The sequence below is a fragment of the Cyprinodon tularosa genome, unplaced genomic scaffold (assembly GCF_016077235.1).
Source record: "Cyprinodon tularosa strain WSP-4 unplaced genomic scaffold, ASM1607723v1 ctg210, whole genome shotgun sequence".
In the NCBI taxonomy this organism is placed as follows: Eukaryota; Metazoa; Chordata; class Actinopteri; order Cyprinodontiformes; family Cyprinodontidae; genus Cyprinodon; species Cyprinodon tularosa.
Window position 1 is genome coordinate 1,431,093 of NW_024038779.1, and position 26,448 is coordinate 1,457,540.

Below are 26,448 nucleotides of genomic sequence, written 5' to 3' on the forward strand. Positions count from 1 at the left end.
TCGTTTTATCGCACTGCACCGCCCGCAAAACATACAGATTGTGTTAGTAGTGACTGCGACGTTGTATGTTCAAAATGTAAACAATTAAATTTCTGTAATTATACCGTTCCTCGTTTGTTTTGTGTTTCATCTTTAAATATATGTGCGATTATATTAAGAATAAGACAAACAAACACGTACATTTTCAAACGGATCCTATTGTACATGAAAACAAACAAACCCAATTAAGACAACCTCGTAAATATAGAATAACATCCTCGGGGATGTTTAAACCGATTTTAATTTTTAAACAAATTAACTACACAGGGCGGGCCGAATATTATGCTTAGTTTAAAGTATAAAGCAAATGATATTGAGATAAACATTCGAATAACATCTTGATCTTCTTTAGATTAAAAAAAAAAACCCTTATAGTTTTGTTCATGTTTTCAAAGTAACCACTATATAGTATATAGAGAAAATCATTGCCTGTGTAAATACCCATTCATCCAGTTTATAGCAACCACAAAAACAGGCTTAAATCAAATCACATTAAAAATGTTAAAATGGTCCTGGCCCCTGGGCTAAAGGCATGACACTAAGTAATTGTCTAATTATAATATAAGCTGACACAGACATTTCTTTTTATTTCATTGTTTGTTTTTATTTTTACATTTCATTATAATAATGATAAAAATTTAGGTTGTTCCATGTTTAGCTTCTGTCATATTCAGACTCAAGTTTTTATCTGCTACATATCTAGTGTCCATGGGTGTAAGTGGCTTTTTCGGCTAATTTAATATTTCAAACTGCTTTTTTTTATTTAGATATATCATTGTTTTGTGAGTTTCTTTTTTATTCTTTTGCTAAGTGCCTCCATTAAAAAATGCTGGACCCATTTTAGTTTAATTTACTTTAGAACTGCCACTGCAGTAAGTTTTTGCCAATTTAATCCTTTGCCAGTTTGCTGCTGAGCGGTTTTAATCCACTGTGCTGTTCCCTCTTAACTTTTTTTTTTTTAAGTTCATCAAAAGGTGTAATCTTTTTCATAAAGAGACAACTAGCCCAAATGGAGCTCAGAAAATAGAAATAGGTCCAAAGACTGAAAATAAATCAAAACATTTAGAGTTGAAATAAATATTATATATATATATATATATATATATATATATATATATATATATATATATATATATATATATATATATATATATATATATATATATATATATATATATATATATATATATACAAAGTTGTACAAAGTTGTTTGCGTAAAGTTATTAAACAGAGAAGAGAGAAGGGATGAGCAGGGGGAAACTGACCTAAAGCTTTTGCTGCTGGTCCAAACCCACATTTACCGGAGGGTTCCAGATGGGTTTTTCCATGTGTTATCTAACAAACTCCAGGTCATTTGCATATTCACATTTCATGCCGTTATAACCTAGATGGACCGTTCACATGGTTTTTGCTGATATGGGCTGTATTTTCCTAACTAAACAGCTTTCCTTCCAAAATGGCTTACAGGTCAATCGTACTATGAAATCCATTCAGCCTGAGTAAAATCCACATAGGGCCTGTATGCACATGTTAACTAGGTTGGACTCAGTGGTGGTTCTAGGGAAATTAAGTATTACACTACAAAGAACTTATCTAAAAAAAAAAAAAGAAAATTTGCATTAGCCCTTTGTGCTGGGAAGTTACATTATCTACCAAATAAATTTGTATTTTTGCCCTTATAATAAGATAATCAGATATTATGTTTTTGAAATTGGATAATTTAGCTGTTTTTTTCTTATTTTAAACGTAAATAATCTTACTCTATTGGACAACTGTCTTACTTGGTCAAATAAATATCAAATATACTCAATTTAAGAAAATATTAATTAGATAGTAATTAAAATTTTTGCAGTGCACATTTTCAGTACAGGGGCCATACACAGGGGCCAGGACCACTTCCACTGGGGCAACGGCCCCTGGAGAACTAACAAATGTGCTTTCCTTTGAAAGGAAAGCAGATTTATTAGTGAGCTTATATTTGGCAGGAATCCACATAAATTATAAATGATCAAACTTTCTAATTGACTCAGCAATGTACAGACCATTTAATGTTTTTTTAAGCTGTTGTTGGGCAGTGAGCATAAGTTTTTGATGTATAGGAGCACCTAGGATCCACAGTGTTTATGAAGGATGTGAGATGGAAGCTACACTGAAAGAAAAGAAAATAATTGGGTCCTTGGTAAATAAAGATAAATGTATGAAATAATCTAAGTGTGTCTTCTCTTTCCTGATAAATGCATTTTAAAAATATGTTACGGATACAACCAACATTGTCTGGCTATAGGAGCATTGTGGCCCCCATCAGGGACACTGCTGCAACAAAACTTCGATTTTCATGGTTTAAATAAGATTAATAATTGGTAAAAAAAATATTTCTTTATCAGGATTTTCGCTTCGTGGCTACAAACATGCAGAAAATGGATACTGTGATGGCAAACTATGACATATCTTTAAATAAAAAGAAAAATAAATGATTTGTGTGAAAGTGCAATTGTAGGATCTCAGCAGTATTCATTTAAGCAAGTTATTCATATACTATACTTTGGCTTGTCCACGTGACTATGGGAAATTACACATAGTCAGAAGTTAGTTCTTCAAAATAAATTCAATAAATGTTTGTTTGATTTACATTAGACTTTGAATGAAAAATTTCATTAATCTAATCCTACATGAAAACAACAACTTGAGTGAGCAAGATTAAGTTGTATTTTTCCTCTTCTACTTCATAAATATTATTTAGAAATAACATTTAATTGTTAAACTTTCAGGAGCCTTGTGTGTGCTGCAGGACTGTAGCTTTGATTTTGATAAATATGCCTCAGGTTACCACCTTCTTGCTAAGTCATAGCAAAATTTCAGCTAATCTAAAATCTCTCAGTCAAATGTATTTAACTGTTTTACTATTTTTATTTCACTACATTTCTAACATATTTTATCTGGTAAGCTATTGGGAAGCGTTAAAATTACTCTCACGTGGTATCTAAGATAACTTAAATATGTGCATAGATTTAACTAAATAAGAGTTGTATATAACAAAATAAAGTGTTCTATAGTTAAAAGAAAATATAAGTTCAACCATTCACAGATTTTAATACATCACATTTTAATGTTTAAGCATTTCGATTGGAAATTCTATAATGCATTTATTAATTTTTTTTTTTGCTAAAAGCCAAACTTGTTTTTTATTTTTTAGGACAAAAAATATATATTTTAAGCAACCAACCCCAAAGTACAGAGCATTTAAGGGACATAGAGAGAAAAGGAGAAGAAAAGTTTCTCTTGCACACCAGAAACTTTATTGTGTGCATGAGAAATTATTAACCTTTTTTTTGTCAGTTTTCGGGCTCCGTACAAACCAAACGTGTTCCATTTATTTTCAAATTGATCAAACAAAAAGTTCTTGTTGTTTTTTTTTTCAAATTATTATTTCAGATCTGTACGTAAACATTTATATTTTTGAGATTAAACAGTTAGGTTTAAGGTGAAAACAAATGCTTGCATTTAAGGAATACATTTATAATATGTTTAATATATTAAGGAACATATTCATAAGGAATATATATATTTTTTTTTGAAAAAAAAAATGTATATATATATATATATATATATATATATATATATATATATATATATATATATATATATATATATATATATATATATATATATAGAGAGAGAGAGAGAGAGAGAGAGAGAGAGAGAGAGAGAGAGAGAGAGAGGAGAGAAATTTCTGCTAACACTGCCTCAATGGTTCTATTCTATTCTATTATGATCTGTTCTATTCTATTCTTTTCTATTCTGTTCTATTCTATTTTATTCTGTTCTGTTCTAGTCTTTTCTGTTCTATTCTATGGTTTACCACATACTAGACTGGTATGGATGATACTTTTATTTTGAAAGGTTGTCGGCCCGGAAGTGTTTAGTCTGGCGGAACTAGGCTGATTACCTGAGAGAGCAGGTTTGTGTTCAACTTAGAAAGGGTATTTCTGCGATTCCCGTCAAACTCAACGTCTTTTTGTCATTTTTGTTAAACAGACAGCATTTCACAGAAGTGTTTTAACGGAAAGAAAACCGAGGAGATCTATTAACTTCCCGCATTCTGTCATGAAATCTTTGCGGATGTTTACCTTACATGAACTGGACGTTTTGTTTGGCTAGCAAGGTAGCTGCAATGCGCTAACACCAGCTGTTCTGTTACGGACAAGGCTCTTAGAGGCCCGGTTTAAACGGGAATAAAGGGTTTTGTGAAGCGAACAGCGGTGTAACCTTTAGAAAAGCTGGTGTTTCGTGGCAAACGGAGGCTTGTCGTTGCTGAAGTGGTAAACAGTAGCTCCCCAGCTAATGTCCTCGGTTTACTGGATTTCTGGAGTAGGAGCTTAACGCTCATCTCTTCGACACTAAAGTGAGTAAAGTCTACTACTAGCTGAGCTCTCATGATTTTATTAACAAACACAGTTTCACCACCATTTTTTTTTTTTTGTAATCAATAACTTATTCTATCGCGATTCTGTGATTGTCTTTTCTAGTTCAGTTGCCTCTTCCAGCCGTAGATGCCCTCTGAGTGACTCCAGGAACCTGTTTTCTGCTTTGCTGTGAGGCCATGGCTGCTGCCAACATCACCAGGGAGATTCTGCACAGGCAGATCAGGGTGAGCAAACACAGCTGCTCGATCTGAGGGATTTCCTCGATTATGTAAATCATGATTATTAATCATGTTGTTATAAATGTTTAGGACAAGAGGACGTCTGGCTTTCAGAGGTGTTTTCATGTGACCGATCCCTTCATTAAAAGACTTGGATTGGAAGCTGAACTTCAGGTCTTTAACATCAGATGCTTTTCACATTTCAAAAAGCAGGCATTCAAGAGTATTAATGATAGCTAAAAACACCAAAACAGCTGTTGTTTTTGTGGATGGAACTTGCAGTGAAGAGACATGTTGCAAATAGATCCAAATTTCCTCCTTTCTTTCTGTGTATAATGTGATTACAATGCATCCAGCTCTCTATTACATGTGTATCCCAGGTGGTAATATCTGGTTTAGTTGTGGATACATTATAGTTCAATTTCAATTTAGTTTATTTATATAGTGCCAATTCACAACACATGTCATCTCAAGGCACTTTACAGTTCACCAGATCATACAGTCAAATTGATCCATCTAAGGAAAACCAGTTTATTGCATCGACTCATTGACTCGATTGCAACCAGTAGTATAATTTTGCGAGTTTTCTGATTTGAAATCCAACAATAATCTACACTAAAGACATAATTCCAGCTGGGAACTATAGAGTATTGCTCTCATTAATAAAAAAACAAAAACAAAACTGTAAAAGTTGCATGTATATCCTGTTTATTTGTCCAACCAGTGGTATAAAGAGTAAAAATGTGTTCTTGTAGTGCTTTAATGTGTAAAACAGTAAAACTCAGAGTTTCAAATAGAAAATACTCTGCTGGGTGGTGATGGCATACCAGAGCATGGGAAAATGTTGCTTTATCAGCAGTGTATGTTTCTTTATGTTGTGCATTGTGTTTGTAGAATGTGACGGCTAAGATATATTCTATTCCCAACAGTAGCTTTGATATAATTTTTTATATTTGATATGTCTTGCACAAACTAACAGGTAGTATTTCATCTTTTTCCTCACGATCCATGTCACCTTCTTCTTTAGGGCCATACCGGCTGTGTGAACTGTTTGGAATGGAACGAACAAGGAGAGTAAGTCTCTTTAGGTCTCAAATAATCTGTTCTTATATTGTAACTTAGTCTCTTGCCGTTTTTATTATCTTCCCTCTGCATTTAGGTGATTACTTAAGATATTTGTTTACATTTAGAGGCATTTAGCTTTATACAGAGACAGTTTAATTATCTGTGTGGCTTGTTAACCATAATAACTTTAAAGAAATGACATATCAAATAGGGATGTATTGATACCTTTTATTTCCCATACAATCCCAATATTGCAGCTTTGAATGTTGGCAAATGGTGAAATTGACCAGATATATATTGGAACAAATCATATCTTCTTTTATTACTCATTTTTAGTCTAGAATATTAGGAAATGCCTGATTAGGTGATGATAAACAGAGAACAACAGTAAAAAAGAACGCGGTGAGGAAAAGCTGACCAATTTATTATTAAACAACGAGTTACATAATCTTCAAATAGATGCCAAATGAAGTGTAGTCTTTCAGCTTTTTATAGCTGTTATATTCGGATGGCTGATATTGGACAGATTTCCGATATTGAATCGGATAATTCGTAATATCAAACTCATGTTATTTAAACGCCATGAGGTAGAACGTAAAGGCCACTGTGCAGCAGCTACTTCAGACAGAAAGAAAGAACTGATCCAAACCAGAAACTGGCTGTTTTTTTGTTATTGTTTTTTAGCAGTCGAACCAGAACTAGAGAGAGGCTGTTATCTTATTTTAAGTGTGTTTACACTCAAAATACAGTCAAAAATTCTCTCTTCCAGTTAAGCCACGCACTTTCCCAGTTTTTAGTCTGTTCGATTTTTGTGTATTTAGACAAACGAAGTAATAACAATCAAAAAACTATATTCTCTCATGACATAGTCAGAACAACTGGAAAAGAGGAATCTGTTTCCCCTAGATGAAACATAAATTTTTTGACAAGAAAACAAGCATGCCTACCCTGTTGGGTTTTAGCTGTGTGTGCAGGTAGTTAAAAATATTACCAGCTGTGCAGAAGACACTCTCTGAAGGGCTGGTTATACTCCTGCAGCAGTGTGCCGCAGTGAGCTTGTCGCAGGTATGATGCGAATATTTTTGATTTATGCCCAATATTGAAGCGTACTGTTCACTATTATGTTCCACGTCACAATGCAAAAGGGAAAATCATGAACTAGCTGTGAGTCTACATACAGCTGAGGAAGTGGAAAAACGCAAGGGGCAAGTTTGTGCGACAACGGAGGGACATGAGGGCAAAAAGAGCAGGGATCCAGGTGGAAAAAGGGTCCCAGCGTTTTCTCGCACCTTGCTCTTAAGTCGAGTACGACTTCAGGAGTCGTTTTCCACAATGTTGGTCATACAAACAAAACAAGCTGGTAAGGTACCAAACAGGAAATACGCATAGTGTAGAGCAGATGTAGATTTGACCAATCAGAGGCCTCCTGTCTGAGGCACTGTCCTGCGGTTGCCTACAATTTTGGGGAGGTGCAGCAGAGTGTCTGCGGAAGGGGCGGAGGTATATATGCATTCAGTGCGACACACGCAGACGACCTGGTTTCTGAGTATAAACCAGCCTACGGTTTGTTTGTCTTTGCCCACAAAGTCACCTGCACAAATATATCGTCCATCCCGGTTTGTTGGTCTGGACTGTTAAAAAAATTTTTACTTATCGGTCAATCTTAGTGTGTAACTCTACTAATAATAATACAGATGTTTAAATGGAGTTTTTGTTTATATGTATTTAGACATAAAGGGCCCGAATGCAGCTTAGCTTGTGCTAGTAATTATTTTTGTTCTCAGTCTGCTGGCTTCAGGCTCAGATGATCAACATGCCATCATCTGGGATCCATTCAGACATAAGAAGCTCACAACCATGCACACGGGTCATGCTGCGAATATATTTTCTGTTAAGGTAAGGATCGTTGCTAGAATGACTCCTGTATTTTCAGCCTCTGTTTCATATACTCTGCACCCACTGACTGCAATGCTCTAAACCTGAATAAATTCTGTTCCTGGAAAGGGAAAGCTAGAATCAGGTAAAGGTTTTCCTTCAAATGATCATGTCTGTGTCTTAAATCGAGATTGTTGTCTTTGTAAACCACTTCATAATGTCAACCATCTTTGTTTCCCAGTAAGCTCATAATTTCTTGTGTCTGTTTTTTTTTTCTCTGTCTGCTGTTCTGTTTACAGTTCCTCCCTCACACTGGGGACAGGATCTTGGTAACAGGTGCAGCCGACACAAAGGTCCATGTCCACGACCTGACCGTGAAGGAAACCATCCATATGTTCTCTGATCACACTAATAGAGTGAAACGTATCGCCACGGCACCAATGTGGCCCAACACCTTCTGGAGTGCTGCAGAGGATGGCATCATCAGGTGAGAGCCTGAAACTGTAGTTTTAGCCTTTTCAACATCCCCATAAGGATGGAAGAATATTTCCTCTCTTTTTTTCCACCGCAGACAGTATGATCTGCGCGAGAACAGTAAACACTCTGAGGTTCTGATTGACCTGACAGAGTTTTGTGGGCAGTTGGCTGAGGCCAAGTGCCTCGCAGTGAATCCGCGGGACAATAACTACCTAGCAGTGGGAGCCAACGGGCCTTTCGTTCGCCTCTATGACATCAGGATGATTCACAACTACAGGTAAGTTGTTACTGATGTCCCTACCAGGTTTTCAAAGATGCCCAGAAACTAAATAAATCAGTTTTTTTCTCCTCACTCAGGAAATCTATGAGTCAGAACACTTCAGCGGCTGTGCAAACGTTCTGTGACAGGCAGAAGCCCATCCCAGATGGGGCTGGGCAGTACTATATAGCAGGTGGGTACAGGGCTCATTTACTAGCAATCACATCTCAAGCAATTGGGAAATCACTGAGGAGTTATTTTATGTAATTAATTTTTTTTTGATAAGTGGATTATATAGATTCAATGAAGTGAAATATGTCAAATATTTATTTATGTTAGTAATAGTAATTCATATAGCCAAAAATCAATAAAAAAACTTTTTTAAATGTTGTAACAGTGCCTACTGTTACTTTATTAATTTGCTGTTGTAAGTTTATATAATACTAGTATCTATATGTTGGATAACTGCATAGTCATGTAATTCATGAATGAGCTTAAAAGTATTTAATACCAGGTGTCCTATGTAAGATCAACCCGGATTTAAATAATCCATTTTAAATCTTGACATTTGGAATCACATAAAATCTTGAAAATGCAATCGATACCCAGTCCTATCAGTAAAAGGTAGTCATTGATAAAACTCAGACTCATAAAATAGATATTTAATACAGACACGCATTGTTTTGCTCCTAGATCCTCAATAAGGTATCCCAAGTGGAAAGTTTTTCCACCAGGTAGTCAAATTAAGACTGTGAGGTGTAGGGATAATGATTATGGCGTTGTGTCCAATCATGCTAATGGAAAGTTTAGTCGAAGGGAGAGAAAAAAAGCACAAAGAAACCCATTTATGAATGTAGCTTGGAGCTTTGAAGTCTAAAACATACAGCTTTGTTCACAATATGGCTAACTCTGTAGCTTTCATTGTGTGAAGCTAATTCTGATCCCCAGACTTTAACAGCTTCTGACCCAGGCTAGAAAGAACCAGGGCATGACTGTTAAAGTACCCTTTTACCTGTAAACGTTGCATTTCAGTTGGAATTCAATGTATTTTCCTGTGGAAGAAGTGTAGAGGCAACATAACCCTAGCTGCTTGAAGTTTAAGTTGAAATCTCCAAAGTCGGTGATGATTTAGGTGCTGTAACATCTGCTGGTGTTGGTCCTCTGTGTCATACTACTGTCTGATGGAGATAATTAAGGAGATGCTGATTTTATTTATCATCAGGACTCAGAAACTGCCTAAAAAACTGACGATGTCACTGCTTTTACTGAACAGCATACTGGCCTGACCTGAGAAAGGGGAGTTTGGTATTTTTGGACCTGTGTGATATTCTTTTTTGGAGAAACTGATTGAAATGTAAAACTCTGTAGCTACTGGATCTATATATATTTTACACATTTATCTTTTTGAGTTAAATTACAATAATATGTAAAATGTTCTCACATATTGTTAGTTCCTTTGATTCATTAATGGAAAGTTCACTATGAAAGGTTAACTGAAGATGTTCTCTGCTGTGCTTCAGGCCATCTGCCAGTGAAACTCAGAGACTACAACAACCGCCTGAGGGTCCTGGTGGCCACCTATGTTACCTTCAGCCCCGATGGCACAGAGCTGCTTGTGAACATGGGTGGAGAACAGGTGACGTTTCTCACAATAAACAAGGAATCACGCCTTATTTTCTATCATTCAGTGACTTCAAATGTCTGATTAGTTCATTTGTACACTCCCTACAGGTCTATCTTTTTGACCTGACGTCAAAGCAGAGGCCATATACCTTTGTGCTTCCAAAACTGTGCCAGTCATCAGCAGGTAGCTCTAAGCATGCAGAGTAATTCCTCTGTTTGTTGAGCACAAAGGAGATAATGTATACAGAGCAAGTTTTAGTCATTCAGCTGCTTTTTTTTTTTTTTTTTCTTTAAGACGTCCAGAATGGAAAGACAACCAACGGCGTCTCCAATGGCATTCATTTACCACCGGGCCACATTCACTTCTCTGAAAGCAAAATGCAATCCAGGTAGGATATAGTTCTATTCTTTATACTTTAATATGTGCCTGTTTTACTGAAGCTTTACCTTATCCTTTTATCTTTTTCTAGCTCTGCTGAGCTTCCCCCTCACTTGGAGAAAATAAAGCAGCAGGCCAATAATGCGTTTGCCCGCCAGCAGTGGACACAGGCTATCCAGCTGTATAGTTTAGGCATTCATGAGGCCAGAGGCAACGCCATGCTTTACGGGAACCGGGCTGCAGCCTATATGAAACGCAAATGGTATATACCTTTTTATTCTTTTCTTATTTTCTGTATGATTTGTAAATGGTAATCTATGATCTATGTGTGACCTGCAGGGATGGAGACCATTATGACGCCCTTAGGGATTGTGTGAAGGCTCTGGCACTGAACCCAGGACATCTGAAAGCACATTTCAGGCTGGCACGGTGTCTGTTTGAGCTGAAATATGTGGCCGAGGCTCTGGAATGTCTAGACGATTTCAAAGGGAAGTTTCCTGAGCAAGCACACAGCAGTGCCTGCGACGCTTTGGATAAAGACATCAAGGCTGCTCTATACTCCAAGTCTGATTCAGGTAGGAAGATAAAAACATCCGTTTACAACCCACTAGGTTTGATTAGGATGTATTGTGTAAAGGAGTTTATCTTTTTTGAAACCAGCACAATAAATTATCTGTTAATCATCAGCCCTATTTAATACACCCTTTTGAAACCGTGCCGAGATCGGTCCGAGCATGGTTACCGAGATAACTGTTGAGTGTAAATGGCAGGCACAACTGAACTAGACCGTGCCAGACACAACCAAACCGCACTTAACTGGTACTAGTTCATCAGCAGGGCTAGGCACGGTTTAATTCTGGAACGGTTCTCAGATAACAAAGAGAGTATTAGCAGACTGCATCCGTAACCAGAACATTTCAGACATTTATAAAAATACTAGCTTCCTTACCATGCCACCCGATTTCCATTGATGATTCTGCTTAGCAGTTAGATTGGATTAGATTAGATGAGCTTTATTGATCTCACAGCGGAGAAATTCACTGGTCACATATTGGCATAGTAATTAGAGAAGGTGCATTAAGAATAAACAATATATATACAGTATATCAAGGTATATACAGTATATCAAGATAAATAAGGATTAAGGTGCAAGTGTACATGTATCACACACAATGAAAAACAAAATAAAAATAAGAAATACAAAAAAATTTAAAAATACAAGGGAGTAACACAGAGATTTGAGGTGTCATATGTACAATCAGGATGGCTTATATACCGGTGGATTGACTTTTACATTAAAGTGTAGTAGGTAAGGAACAACAGTGATGAACCTCAACTCATGTCATTGTTTCCTGCGTCTGTAAGCCCCGATTAGACTATCGTTTGTCGTATCCACTTCCCAAAAGCCGACTCTGTCAAGTAAATTCACCAAAGACTGCCTTTTTCACCTGACCTTCCGCAAACAACGAAATATCACAATGATGACAAAAAAAATATTTTTTTCCCCCAATACAACTTTATTTGTTTCTGCAAATAACATTACAGAGCAACCATATTGCACTATAGGTATTCTCAGCAACATTTTCAACAGGTGTAAAATCAGATGTTTACCAGTCAAGTAAATGTCCTTCCTTTGTGCAAAACAAGAAACGGTAAGGAAGAAAAATAAAATAAAATCGTACATCTATTAAATAAAAGATGACAAAACATACCTTCCTGAGCTTTGCGGGCTCCGCCATGTTGACTTAGATAGATTTTGAGTTCTTCTAAGGGTTAGTTAGAGTTAATGCCAACTTAGCCAAAGTTGTAATGGCTTGCTGTAATATTGTAATTTATTTTTGTTTCTTTCTTTCCTAACTGAGCCCACTCCTTTGTCTTTCAATCTTTTTTCCATATTAGAGATAATGTTTATATCTCCTCCTAATATGCAAACTATCAGACTGACTGACAATTCTACGTTTTATTGCGTAGGAAAAAAAACTCTGACCATTGGTTATTTTAGCTTAACAGCCCGGCTTTTTGGAACTCCCTGCAAACCTGGTCACTTCACCCATGCTTTCGAATCACAAATTTTCACCACCAAGTGCCGCTTTTACACTTATATGTGCCATTAGGGAGGTAAATGTATTTATAAACAAAGTTTCCGTAGTCATTATACTCATTAAAAGTCAGTATATCAGCCTAATTTCACTAATTTTGTCAGCCTTCAGCATAACCAGCGTTTGTGCTGAAATCTGCTGGAAAGAGCCTTGCAGGAGGGAGCTGTGATTGCAGTCTTATATGCTGATAAAACATGAGCTTAGCAGGGACAACCCTGAGATGTATATCAAGTTGTCATGGAGGTTTACAGGTTTACAGTTAATTGAATCTTAAACTTTACAAAGTTTATATCATATTAAACAAACTAATTTTAATAGAAATTTGACCTTCTATACAATCAGTGAGAAGAGTCCTGATTACTCCACGGTTTTAGAGCAGACAGCTACTGATGCCCACAATGTTATATCAACCTAGAATGTTATATCCAAGTATATGCATGGAAAGTTAAGTGGAAAGAAAAAATGAAACCGAAATAACCCTGGCTTTGAGGCAGATTACAAAGCAAAGATCATTCTAGATTTGAGGGGAAAATAAGAAAATTGCTTTGGCAGAAGCAGGTGCTTCTGGAGGTGCTGCAAAAAAAGACGTGTCCAGGGGAGGGGCTGCAGCTTTCGCTGTTTTTTTTTAAGAAACTTGTGAACCAGAGATAATTCCACAGATTCCTTACCTTGATTAAGAAACATCTGGGATTGTGCCCATGTTTCTTAGCTTTAGGTGGGACGGAGGTTAGTTTACGATTTAAAATATTCCTGTTTGAGTTTATAAGAAATGAGCAACAGTCGTAGCAGGTTTAGAATGTGCTTTAAAAGCTTTGATTTTATCCATTTAAAATACGCAGCATCATGGTAGTGAGGGGGTTACACAAAAAAGTTTTGGTAAGTGGTATTTTTGTCTTTGCCTGCAGACGATAAAAAGGCCAACAGCTCCATTCGTTTCCACTCGTTCAGTCGTAAAGAGTCCATTCCTGATGACGAGATAACTCTGAGGGAGCACAGTTTTGACTACAAGCACAGATACTGTGGCCACTGCAACACCACCACGGACATTAAAGAGGCCAACTTCTTTGGGAGGTCTGTACACCACGCTTTCATTCTGCTGTTGTGTCACTAGATGGCGGTCTGAAGCTCTGTGATTTCATTATAGTCCTTCAGGTCTAGTTGTGAAGTAACATTTCTATTGTGATGCGTTTGTACTGAACATGCTTGCTAGTTTGTACAGTGAAGCTGCCAAAGGTGAGTAAATCCTTAGGACTGTTTTGGCTTCCTTTAAACCTCCGGGACCCACTGCATTCCCTAATGTTAGTGTTGAATTTTCACCCTTTTTTTTACCTCCTCAATTGATTTGAAACTATATTTTTATCTTATGTTACATGGTATTGCCCCAGATGTCCAAAAGACGCATTAGAAAATTGTCCAGATTGCAGAAAAGACAATTTTTAACAATCTGTAAGATTTTTTTTAAAGAGAAGTTTTTTAAATGTTCCCCCTCTGCTGATCTTCAGCTGCTCGGTGAAAAGCGATCAGGCTGTTTCCTGGTGGGATTTCTGGCTCTGGTTGTGAGTTTCAGCTCATTACTTTGTGGGAAGGTCTTCCTCCATCGCCACCTCTAGCCGTTTGCTGCCTTTAAAGCATTTTCTCCCAGATTTGCCCTTAATTTAGCTTCAGTTCCAGGTGCTCCAGAGGAAAAGGATCACAACAGATGATGACACTGCTGCCACCATGGTTTCTATCTGAACACCTTCTTCTGTTTGCTGTGTGTGCTTCTTAGACTTGTGCAAACTGCAAAATGGTTGTTTTGTTTTTTTAAACCACTCTCTTTCTGCTACTGCTCAATCAGAACTATTGGATTACATCATTAATTGTTGACCTGTTATCTCCCAACTGTCAGCTGTTGCTCTTTGCTGCTTTTCAGATTTATGCTCTCTGATTTGTGACTTTGTGCCACACTCTATTCCTTAATTAAATGTTAACGATGTTTAAAACTGTCCTCTGTGAGAATAGGAAAGTTTGGGATATTTAATTACTTAATTCTGCCTTAAATGTGGACACAACTTTATCCCTCATCTGTCTACAGTCTTTTCTTTTAATATTCTTTGAATAATTTTAGCAGTTTTTTTTTAAGTTTAGATAGCTTGCCAGTATCTGTACTGGGCCTTTAATAAACATACTTCGCTGCAACAAAAGACATGGTTTGCAAGACACCTTCTTTTTAATATTTTTGAAATCACACTCATACATTTAAAAACTATATTTTGAAACGTTTAAACAGTCTATCCATGGTTGATATTCAGTGGCACACAGACAGCCACATTGTAAACATAGTGGATGCCATAACAATGAACTGAACGTCTGGAAAGTAATGAAACTCTAAAGGAACTTGTCGACTGGTCTTAATCCTTTAGAGGTCTCATTGTGCTATAAAATACTCTGATGGCTCAATATGACTCACTGCTGCTCTTTGTCGTTTAAATTTCTCTGTTAACTGAGTAACCAAACAGATTGTGTCACCTCGTTCTGAACCTCACATACCAGAATATCCTGCTCAGTTACCTTTCACTACATTTACTGAGAAAAGTTTCTAGATACACGGGTACCATCATTCTGCTTAAGGAGTCAGATTTAAAAGTGTTGTTGTTTATTTAAAAGTGCGTTTTCCAAGTAAAAATAAATCCCCAAAAAATTCTGTGAATTTTCTTGTTCCAAGAGCATGTCTTGACAGACAGGTCTGAACAGATGTCTTTTCTCTCTAGCAAAGGCCAGTATATCGTGAGTGGCTCAGATGATGGCTCATTTTTCATCTGGGAGAAGGAAACGACTAACCTGGTGAGGATCCTTCAGGGAGATGAGTCAATAGTCAACTGCCTCCAGCCCCACCCAAGCTACTGCTTCCTGGCCACTAGTGGTATCGACCCTGTGGTTCGGTTATGGAACCCGCGGCCAGAGGTAAAGAAACTAAATCCCTAAATCCCAAACGTGGCAGGCTGGAGAAGTGTGGGAATGGAAAGGTTTCAGATATTTTCTGGATCTGGAAAAGTTTAGGGAGAAAAAATAAAAAATATATTTGTTTTTTTTTTCACACTTCTTGCATCCATTTTTTCAACTTTGGTACATTTCTGTGTAATTTAAAAAAAAGGTCCAAAATGGATAAAAGCTCTGCCACTTTCAGTCTAAGGGGGAAAAAAATGTACTTAATTATTTCGAGACAGGACATCAGTCGGTTCGTCTCCAAAAGCTGAAAGCGTACTAAAGATGCACCGAATCAGGCTTCTCTGGGATAATCCTGATAGCTGCTGTTTATTTGGGTCTGACCTGCCCTGTTTTATATGACTGTGACCTATAGGAGCAAATAAGCTTGAATAATATCTGAATCTATGCATCAGATTTTTTGCTTTAATAGGTTTTTATTTTGAAAATTTAAAAGTGCATCAGAGCGCATAATGCATTTTATCAGTTCAGTGCATTAATTGAATAAATGCTTACATAGAAAGCTGATCGGGAGAATGATGGTTGATTTTTGAATTATGAAAGATGACGAAGGAAAATAAGTCAATTGCCAGCTAGCTAAAAGGTTATAATTGCAGAACTTGAACCCCATAAACCCCAGAGGTGCTCCATAAAATATTTGCACATGAGATCTCAGGTGGGCACTAAAATCTTTTATGTCAGATGAAGAATGTTTTACAAGCTGTTTTCTCTCCCTTAGACCGATGGTGACAACGGGCGTGTGGTGGAGGACATGGAGGGAGCAGCTCAGGCAAATCAGCGGCGAATGAATGCAGATCCTTTGGAGGTCATGCTCCTGAACATGGGTTATCGCATCACAGGCCTGCGCGGCGTTGGACCCGACGGTTCTGATGATGAAGACAGCTCGGACGGACCAGTACAGTGCAGGACAAGCTAAACACCTGTATTTGTTCTGTAGAATGGCTGTAGGAAGCAAAGGACTCTCCCAGATTCTGTTTTAATACCTGAACCCCGCTTCCCTGTCTGACAGAACATTGGCTGTGATGCCACATGTCTGCACTATGCACCGCCATCCTACGCCAGATCTGGTGGAAACCATCTTTGGGTTAGGAGCTCATAGAAGGCAGCAACATCGCTCCCATGCTTTCTAGGTACCAACAGCAACCACTCTGCATTAGCAGAGGGTGAATAGCGTCTGAGCGGAACCCTTCCATGTCAGCTACCAGTTTCTCACCAAGGAGGAGGTGTGCAGCGCTAATACCTTCAGGTTTTTGTTGGAGAGTCCCGCAACACAAACACGCAGCAGTGTAGATTCAATCGACCTATTTTCAGGTCGCTCAGTGGCCAGCTTTCAGATGGAAGAGCACTTTTTGTGTCTGCGAAGCTTCCTGGTTCCTGCTCAGGTTGGAACAGCTGTGCACACCGGTCACACGTTCTACGTCGGACTCAGTCCTGCGCTCAGATGGATTTTCTGTTAGAGGAAGTCGTTGAACGAAGCGTAGCTCCTCACATTGTGATGATCGTTGCTAAGATTAATCTATTTATAGTTTGAACTGTCAGGAAAAGCGAGAGTTTTCTTCTGCCAAAGTTTACCATCTGTGTTTTAAAACCGCCAAGGATTAATGTTTGGGGTTTTTGTTCCTCCGTTTATTTACACATAATTTGGCTCAGTGTAGTTTACCGCTTATAAAGATGAATGGGTAATAACGAGGGAGAATTTGTATCACAAATAACTTTCTAATAACTTTGATTTCACTCCTTTTATTTTGCACATACATTTGAGATGACTTTCTTTTTTGTAATAAGTGGGAGATTTGTGTTCCATTAACTGGGCTGAAATAATTGTGACCATTGAGTTCCTGGCTGTCCCAGTATTGGTCAGGTTTTCAGCTTGCATGAGGCTTCTCACGCTGAAGCTGCAAGGTTAAAAAAAGAAGAGCCACACCCCATCAGGTGCACAGAGTACGGCTCATTGAATTTCCTTTAAACCCCAGTTAAAACTATGTTAAAGAACGGGTCCTCACTGGATCATTCAGCTTCCATGTGTTTTAGTTTTGCTTCGGTTTGTTTTCACCTCCACCGTGGACCCTGTAATGAGCTTTGATCCAAGCAAAATTAAAAGAAAATACTAACATTTTGTCTTTTATGATTTTTTTTCCCCTATGACTGACACAAACTTTTAACATAAAAAAAAATACATCACTACAGATATAACCTTATCTAGGTTAGGAAGATGTAGCTCACTGTCTCAAGCTGCTGTATGCTCATTTATCACTGTCTGCTGTTCTGTGTTTCTGCTGACTATTGCACAACAAATTGTCCTAAATACGGTAGAAATTAGTGTTTTATATTTGGAAACAAATATTTAAAGACTGGAAAAAAGGACAAAACTTCTCCGGTTACTCATTTATTTTAGCTAACGAGGCATGCATTACATTTTTATCACAAACCTCTCGTGTCACTGTTATTTTCTCTATACTTAGTCACTCAGCAAAACATCAGTAGTAGAGAAAAGTATACACAGTAATACAATCCTTATCTGTAGACTATTCACTAGTATATGGCAAACACACTGCTCTTCTATCAGGTGAAGCCCAACCATAAAGCAGACCTATAGTTAAGTGGTTTTTATCAAAAGTAAATTCAATAAAATCTAGAATCTGTCGCAAGGCTCTAGAGAACTTTTTTTGAAGGAACATTCCCCAGTTAACAATTAAAAAAGCTACGTCTGACTATGGATCTGTAAAACTCGTAGAGATAAATTAAGTGATTTAAACCTGTAGTTGTAGAGAAATTTTTTTTTGCTTATTTCCTCGGAAGAAATTGATAAAAAAAAAACACTTCAGATTTCTCTTAACATGCTTAACCTTTTTTTTTTTTTTTTTTTTTTTTTTTTTTTTTTTTTTTACATATACAGTAAGTCAGTTTTATGCTACTTTGTGCTGAAGATAAATTCTAATCTCCTCAAAACACATTTCGGTTCAATTGGGGAAGTTGGTTTACCTAGATTGGCATCTTTAGGATGATAGTTTTGTTGGGTCTCTTAATAAAGAAGCATGTCTAATTTTCCTTTACTTCATAATCAGGATAATTGCAGATAGTTGTAGGCTAAATTTAAGTTGGTATTTGGAAGTAAAATGTTATAAGTATATATATATGTATGTATACATAAATATATATATATATATATATGTGTGTGTATATATTAAATATATAAGAAGTCATGACACTTCATATTTAATAGTCACTAAAGGGATTTTTTTGTACTGAATGCAGTTTATTCAATCCATTCTTTATGGAAGGCCATTTCCACCACTCTGATGAAAAAAAAAAAAGTTATCCCATAATAATGAGATATTATCTCATTATTATGACCTTGCCATCTCAACCAGACAGCTAAAGCCCACAAAGGATCGAAGCATGGAAAAGTTTCTTCAATGTGACAAAATGAGACATTTGTCCTTCAAACCTGAAAATATTCCTCAGGTGATTGAAGGAACAGTTTCCTGGCGGCGCCCCTGTCCATAATAATTCTAAGATATGTTTATGTCCAGAGGCGTAGCCAGAACATTTCAATAAGGGTGGCCAGGCAATAACCAATGTACACTGAGGGGGGGCCAAAAGCAGATAGGCGCCAGAACCTCAGGATCAATCTACACTGTTCAACAGGAAAATGAATTAGCACAACATCCTTATTTTCTAAATAAAGCCAAACTATAGTTTCCTACAAATAAACGCACATATTTAATTTATTTCTTTCAATGTTGAGATCTGGGGCGTTAATCTTTTCCGTCGTCATTACTTACCCACTTGTATCAATAAACATTCTGCATAAAATTTATGTTTACAAGCACTAATATTTACATAAACTGATTATTTGATAAGTTTTTATTAAAATTGTTATTTATCTATGATTTCACTAAAGACTTCCAGATGACTTGCAGAGACATATTTTCTCTTTACCCAATATAACACAAAATGTATTTTTGAAAAGAGAATGAAATCTGTATTTATCATCTTTGGTGTTAATATATTGATATGTATAATTAACCACAAAAAATTTAAATGTTTAGAATATTCCATTTGAGAGTATTACTGCTGCCACCAGTGTTGGACACGTTAGTTTGAAAAAGTAATTAGTTATAGTTACTAGTTACTTCTCCAAAAAAAGTAACTGAGTTACTGAGTTACTCCACAATGAAAGTAGCTAGTTACTAGTAAAAGTAACTATTGCGTTTCTCGCCTCCGTAACCCTCACCACAAAGCCAGCTGAATAGAGTGGACGACAAAGACAAGTACCTGCAGAGAGTTTTGCATTTTGCAACTCAACGTAAATGAGATGAGGGGGGAAACGCTATCTGACGGGCCTATAAACCGCGTCAGATAGCGTTCCCCCTGCTTAACATGGGGGAACGCTATCTGATGCCGTTAAAATATCATCAGGCTGCATTACCTCTACTCATGGGTGTGAGTTCAGATCTGGTGAGTGTATGAAATTAATAACTGGGAACGTCTAATTCTGAAATCCTGTGTGTTTGGGTTGTTATAGATACTGCAACATCCATCCATCCATCCATTGAGATTTCTCCATATAGGCTAACATTTGATCGTTCACGCTCTCCATAGTTCTCCTGTGGCGCGAGCACAGGGCGACTGTTGCGCGCCTTTAGCGAGCATGTACGTTTCCTGTTACTTGCGCGGTGAATCGTGCCGCCTGCGCTGTGCAGAGATGCAGGGGAAACTGTATCAGGTGGGGAAACGCAGCTCGACGTAACACTGGTATTCACATCTGGAAAACGCTGTTTTGCTGCTGGAGTCCTCCTCACTCACCATCTCTCTGTGTGCTGTACGTTAACACCTGCCAGTGGAAACACCCACCTACCCAACTGGAAGATGTAATCTCACTATACATCAGCCATTCTCATCCTCCCCTCTCTTATGACAAGGCGTGCACGAGTCCTATCATGAAAAAAGGTTAATTCTGCGACCTCAGTAACAGGGTGTCGGCAATGGTAACTGCATTATAGTTACAGTCAAAGTAATTAGTTAGATTACTCGTTACTAAAAAAAAGGTAACAGCGTTAGTAACGCATTACTCCCATCACTGGCTCCCACCATCTGTATTAGAGGGGGAAAAAATAGTAGGGGTGGCCACCCCTGCCCCCCCCATCTAGCTTCGCCCCTGCTTATGTCCGGGAATGGAACATGAGGCGCAGTTAGATTATATGCCCAAACAGCCTACCATACCTTGCGCTGCCTCTGTGCGTCAGCGCCGTCTGGGTCTCCCTCTGTGATCTCAGGCTGTGATGGCGGAGGTGGAAGACACCGACATCATGATGAGCTACCAGGCGGATTTCTTAAAAAGCTGCAGGAAAAGCAGCCGCTATCCGTACTGCATTGTCTGGACACCTATCCCGATTCTATCGTAAGACGCTCACGATTCCCAAACCTGCCCCCCGTGGCATTAAATGCTGCATTTGATAAATCTAACGCATTTTCCCTATAACATGTTATCAAAACATTAATCCGCCTATCCCTCCCTCAGTTTTTGTTTTTGTATTTATTTATTTACATAGTTGGATTAAATGCACAGCATGGATTATAATCTGTGAAACGATCAGACCTGAATTAACTTATTAATTGAATCCATCCTGCAGGTGGGTGCTCCCCTTCATTGGTCACATGGGCATCTGCACCTCATCAGGGGTCATAAGAGACTTTGCAGGATCCTACTTCGTTTCGGTACTCTCCTATTTCTATAGACCTTATAGTAACAGCATCTCACCCCATGTGGCTGTGAGCCCTGAACATTATTATAAAACCTGTGATTGTCTCTACAGGAGGATAACATGGGGTTTGGTCGACCTACAAAGTAAGTTTGATTATTAAACTGTGGTGTTTTGCAATTTCCAACTTTTAATCAAATGAATGTTGTAGGTTTTGGAGACTTGATGTTGATAAGGTTTGTGGGAACGGCGCAGCTACATGGGACCAAGCAGTCCATGATGCATCTGAGGAATACAAATGCAGGCCGGTATGAATGCACCTAGATCTTTTTTTTTGTGTGAAATGCCTTCTGGTACAGAATTGTTCACACGTCTCATTTATGTATTTTCTGTTTTTCCCCAATTTGCATCAAAGCACAACTTGTGTTTAGATAACTGTCATTCCCACGTTGCCATGGCTTTAAACCTCATGAGATATGACAACTGCACATCCTGGAACATGGTCAACCTCTGTGTGCTGTCCTTCATTCATGGGAAGCATGTCAGGTATATTCCTCTCACACAATTACCAATGAAATTATAATGATCTACAGTCTCTTAATAATATTTCAGCTCGCTGATCACAGTTTCTCCTTAAAAGTTAATAATATTTCATTAGAAAAATCAAGAAACAACCTTAGAACTAATAAATATTGGCAGCCCACTGCTCCCCAAAGAGATGGGTTAAATGCAGAGGTACATTTCTCCAAATGTTTTATTTTAAGTTATATTAAACTAAAGCAGATAGGGTCTGGTACGTTCTACTTTTTAATTGTTTACCTAATAGAATTAAGAATAGTAATTACAGAATACACTTTGTTTAAAAATATCCATTTGGCTGTTTGTTGAATTGTGATTAAAGTCCCATTTTAGTTTTTTTTATATTCACATTATACTGAGTTGTGTTTACTTTGATGTTACACAGAGCCCTTGCTTCTTTTAAAACGCTGTCACCGGTCCCTTGCCTCTGATGAGAGAAGTTGCTGTTTGTTCTCCGATCACAGCCAAATATAAAAGGTGGCAGTGGTTCTAGCTGTTGCTCTATCATTATAGTCATTTTTTGTTAGAATTTTTTTTTTTTTACAGTTTTTAAATGGAAATGAACTAGCAATTTTTTTTTTGTGTTTTTCCCTTATATGTTAGAGTTAGCTTCTTATATTATTTATTATCTTTTTATGGAACAAAACAAAAAAGGGGAAGATTAGAGCACTAATGAGCAAGAAGAGTTTGCAAAAAATTTCCAGATTGTGCGCAAAGTGTGAATATTTAGTACAGTCCCACCATTATTTACACTTGACACCAGTTGAACTAAAGAAGTTTATGTTGTTCTCATCAGACCACATGGTACAGTATGGTTCCAGGAATTCATGTTCTTAGTCCGCTTGGCTTCAGTAAACCGGTCAAAGGCTCCACTGTGCATCATCTTTAGATGAGGAGTCTGTTTTGGTCGATGATGGGGAGGCCCATTCTGATTGGAAGCTGTCCTGTTAGCGTTAGCCAGCATCCTGCAGCTCAGTTTTATGGTTATTAAATGTCTCCTTATAGCCTAAGCAATCTTTATGTAGAGCAACAGTTTATTTTTTCCCCAGATACCGACAGAGGTCTTTGCTGTGAAATGCTTGTTGAATTTCAAGTGACCAACATGAGAGCAAAAACGCCACATTAACACACCTGCTCTGGATGTAACACAGATACCATGTAAAACCAATGAGACACGTATCACTGGGGAGGGAGAGGTTGAGACTTAGGCACCATTTAAAAAATTTCCCCTTTTTTTTATGATTCATTTGCAGGAATGGGGAATGATTACACCTTTAACGACTTAAGTAGTGTAGCAGGCTGCAGACCATGTGACTCCTGTGATTTCCATTGCAGTTTTGTAAAACTTCATTACGATCGAAAAACCACCTCATTCAAGCGTTAAAATCTTTGTATTGAAAAAAAGTAGAGTTATTTTTGTTTTTCTTTTATTTCTGTTTAGTTTCCATTTATATAAATTAATTTTCCTAATTACAATTTGCCCAATTTGATGGTAAATGGTAACAGAGCTATTGTGCTAGAACAATAATCTATTTATTTTAGGCTGAAGGTAAAGAATGTCCAGGCACTTTTGTTCTTGTTTATTACCCACACTTCACCAGCAGGTAAAAAAGCTCATCAGCAGTGGCACGGGAAGGGGGGTGCTGCGGGGGCTGCAGCCTCCCTCGTCATAGCATCAGCCCCCCATGGTGGGGGGCTGTGGAGTAACATAATATTGTACTTAAAAACATGAAATTATTTATGTATTTATTTTTTAAAAGACTGTGTTTGATAGGGGATTAAAATGATGGGCTGTGTATAAGATATAAACTAATGATTCATTATTTTAAAATTTCATAAAAAAACTAGGCTACTCCCCCAGAAGCTTCCGCCACCTCACATTCGTTTAGGCATGGCTAGCAATAGGCAGCAGAAACGTATTTCTGACTATTTCGAGGTAAGAAATGGTTTTAATTCCCCTATACGCTAGAATAAGGCTGCATATCACAAAATATTATGTCTGTATTAAGCTATTAAGTGATAAAATATGAAATTAGTTTTTTTTGTGTGTGTGTTTTGTTTCAGATATGAAATCATTCCCCATATCCATAGTCGAATGGACTTTCAAGACGTTCAATGCTTAGTTTAGGCGATATTCAGATTCCTGATCCTGTTGATTGGGAGCTGTTGTTTGTTTTGAATGATTAAAAGAGAAGAAATAAAGTTTAAAATGTTCATGCTTTGTTCCGATGCATTTTAAATGGCAGTTTTTGGCGACAAATGTAGGCCTACAATATTATGTTAAAAACGTCAGCAACAGCCCTCAACATAATGACGTCACGTGTTTTCCAACCCAGCCGTCAGCCCCCCTCGCTTGAAACAGCTTCCAGCGCGCCTGCTCATCAGCATGATGCAGCCACAACTGTGCTCGGTAGTTGGTGGTACAGAGATCTTAGGCTTGATAACCTGACCTTGCCTCCTACTAACATAATTCATCTATGGCCAAAAAGTTCTATGTATGTTCTAAGTTTAAAATGTTCGTCTATAAGTTGCTAATTCATGTGGGAAACTAATGATGTCAGTAGATAACGTTACATATGAAGTTGGGGCTTTTTTTCTTTTTGTACCTATTTCCAGGTCCCTACCTTTATGCTTTATGATAATATAAAACTGTCTGTTTCCCTTTTGGAGATCATTTTTTCAGTCTCCTGTTCTCCTTCCTGCATCTTTACATTGTGCTTTAGACTTTCCAGTTAATCTAAAAAGAACTGTCCGTCCCATTAAATCTTCATGATCATGTCTTGAAGGAATGTAAACAAATGTAGCCTACTGTACAGTTATTCATTTAGGAAATTTAGAGATGATAATGTCAAATTGAGCTAGAATAGGCAGGACTGATTACTTTTATTTGACGACTCAAAATCCATTTCTGTATCCTACAGAGGATCAATTTGATATGGGATGAATCAAAAGGGGAAAAAAAAGATTTTAGAAATTTGGATTTTAGAGGGAGCTGTAAAATAAATATAAAACATAAGATGTCTTTATGTCTGACATGTGTGCAGTGTCTGGAAAAATAAGTCACTGAAGGTTTCCAGCTCTATTGAGAGACATACAGCACCAGGAAGCTGCTCATTATTCTCCACTGACCCACATAGAGAATAATACAGCCACAGTTTGTGCTGCTGCTTCCTATACACCCCCCTCCCCTCAGCAAAGAGACTAGTGTAATTCATCACTGACATCCCCTCTGCGCCACCTCTGGAGGTCACCTCTCAGCTGGATAGGATGGCAGGACGCAGGTCAGGGAGCCTCAGGGGATTTAAAGTCTCTAGAATTTACTAGAAGAGCATTTGTTATACAAGATGTTTCCTGCTGTTTTTCTTGACTTTTAACACACACTTTCTGTTCTTCAGCTGGGCAGCAGTCCTGAAGACCTGGCTTCCCTTCGTCATGCTCTGTGGAGTCCTCGCCACATTCATTCTGACGCTGAACCTACAGTAAAACGGCGAGCGGCATCGGGAGAGGGCTTTAGTTATACTGAATACTGTATTATAATTGACATGAAGAGTGCGTGTTTTGACGGGACATTTGCCAGATCAACAAAATATCATATGGAGTTCTGATTGTGTTTAATTTAACCATTTTCTTGTTTGTTTGTAGTTTCTAAAGGACACATATGATCATTTTTACAACTTTTCCTTATCACTTGTCTTCAGGCTTGTAGTTCCTGGTAGTTAAGTCCATTTATTTCATTGGAAGTATCAAAGAATATATCAGGAAAGGCGAGGGTTGCTGAAAAGGGATGTTGACAATGTGGAACCCATAAAAAACACTATGTCCTCATAATACAAACCTGTTTTTGCAATATTCATAAGTTCATAAGGTTAAAAAATATACTGTAAATAATAATGGTTGTAGGGTAACCTTGTCTTCCAGCAGCAGCTTGGAGACCAATCAAAAGGGCATCCTCTTGAGGGATTTAGTCTTTTTTTTAAAGCCTAGTGTGCCTGTAATTTACTACAGTAGTAAAAACCAATTGTGACAGAAAAGTAATTTAAAGCATTCGAATATGGTTTCAGATGAATATCATTTCTCTAGTTCTGTCCAATGTAGTTTCTTGGATGTGCACAGAAAGGCTTTAGTATATATATATATATATATATATATATCCAAAAAAAATCCTTCTTTCTATTATCAACTCTTACAGGGTCACATCTTTCTCAGTATGATCACTTTGTGTTTGACTGGAGAGGGTTAGTGTATCACACGAATGTAGCTCAGAAATCAATTCTTTGAGGACAGTATTTAACTCGGTCTGCAATTAGCTGCCTCTAACATGTTTTTCATACCTAATACTCTAAACTAATTCTTTACATTGGTCGAAGTGAAGGAAGGTAAAATACTGACATACAAAGCAGACCACAGCAGCAGTTAAGCACTGCTGTTGAATGTAGAAATAAAAAATAAAAAAACTGAATCTATTTCTTATAATTACAGGGAGAATATTTGGGAGATTAGTTATAGATTTATTCTGATTTGTGGACTTTAGAAAAAGGTTTTATAAAGACATTAGATACACAAAAATAATAGCTGATGTGAACCAAAGCTTACTGAACTTCGTACTCACATAAAAAAAATAAAGCACAGTCCTTTAATAGTCTGGCTGATTATGTCCTGCTTAAGATATCTGAAAACATTTTCCTTATCTCTTGGTTTTAACACCATTGACATCAAATATG

The 26,448-nt window shown here is 37.4% G+C and overlaps 2 protein-coding genes across 2 annotated transcripts; both read left to right on the top strand.

Annotated features, from left to right (window-relative positions):
- The first annotated feature begins 3,933 nt into the window (after positions 1-3,933).
- Positions 3,934-17,556, top strand: wdtc1 (WD and tetratricopeptide repeats 1). Its single transcript, XM_038285444.1, has 16 exons — positions 3,934-4,441; positions 4,566-4,687; positions 4,772-4,855; positions 5,709-5,755; positions 7,531-7,642; positions 7,921-8,108; positions 8,193-8,375; positions 8,456-8,550; positions 9,878-9,993; positions 10,089-10,164; positions 10,276-10,369; positions 10,451-10,621; positions 10,699-10,934; positions 13,364-13,529; positions 15,209-15,401; positions 16,162-17,556. The coding sequence occupies exons 2-16, from the start codon at positions 4,640-4,642 to the stop codon at positions 16,357-16,359; spliced, it is 2,007 nt and encodes a 668-aa protein (XP_038141372.1). The 5' UTR covers positions 3,934-4,441; positions 4,566-4,639; the 3' UTR covers positions 16,360-17,556.
- A 3,131-nt stretch (positions 17,557-20,687) lies between these two features.
- Positions 20,688-25,876, top strand: LOC119783770 (transmembrane protein 222-like). The gene is made up of 6 exons (XM_038285425.1): positions 20,688-20,847; positions 21,080-21,164; positions 21,263-21,294; positions 21,360-21,456; positions 21,564-21,694; positions 25,123-25,876. The coding sequence occupies exons 1-6, from the start codon at positions 20,729-20,731 to the stop codon at positions 25,208-25,210; spliced, it is 552 nt and encodes a 183-aa protein (XP_038141353.1). The 5' UTR covers positions 20,688-20,728; the 3' UTR covers positions 25,211-25,876.
- Positions 25,877-26,448: the final 572 nt, after the last annotated feature.

Coding starts and splice junctions, on each gene's coding strand:
- wdtc1 (XM_038285444.1), top strand. CDS start 4,640: ATGGCTGCTGCCAACATCACCAGGGAGATTCTGCACAGGCAGATCAGG. Junction 8,376..8,455: donor AGGATGATTCACAACTACAG/GTAAGTTGTTAC, acceptor CTCCTCACTCAG/GAAATCTATGAGTCAGAACA. Junction 8,551..9,877: donor TGGGCAGTACTATATAGCAG/GTGGGTACAGGG, acceptor GCTGTGCTTCAG/GCCATCTGCCAGTGAAACTC.
- LOC119783770 (XM_038285425.1), top strand. CDS start 20,729: ATGGCGGAGGTGGAAGACACCGACATCATGATGAGCTACCAGGCGGAT. Junction 20,848..21,079: donor ACACCTATCCCGATTCTATC/GTAAGACGCTCA, acceptor TCCATCCTGCAG/GTGGGTGCTCCCCTTCATTG. Junction 21,695..25,122: donor ATTCATGGGAAGCATGTCAG/GTATATTCCTCT, acceptor TCTGTTCTTCAG/CTGGGCAGCAGTCCTGAAGA.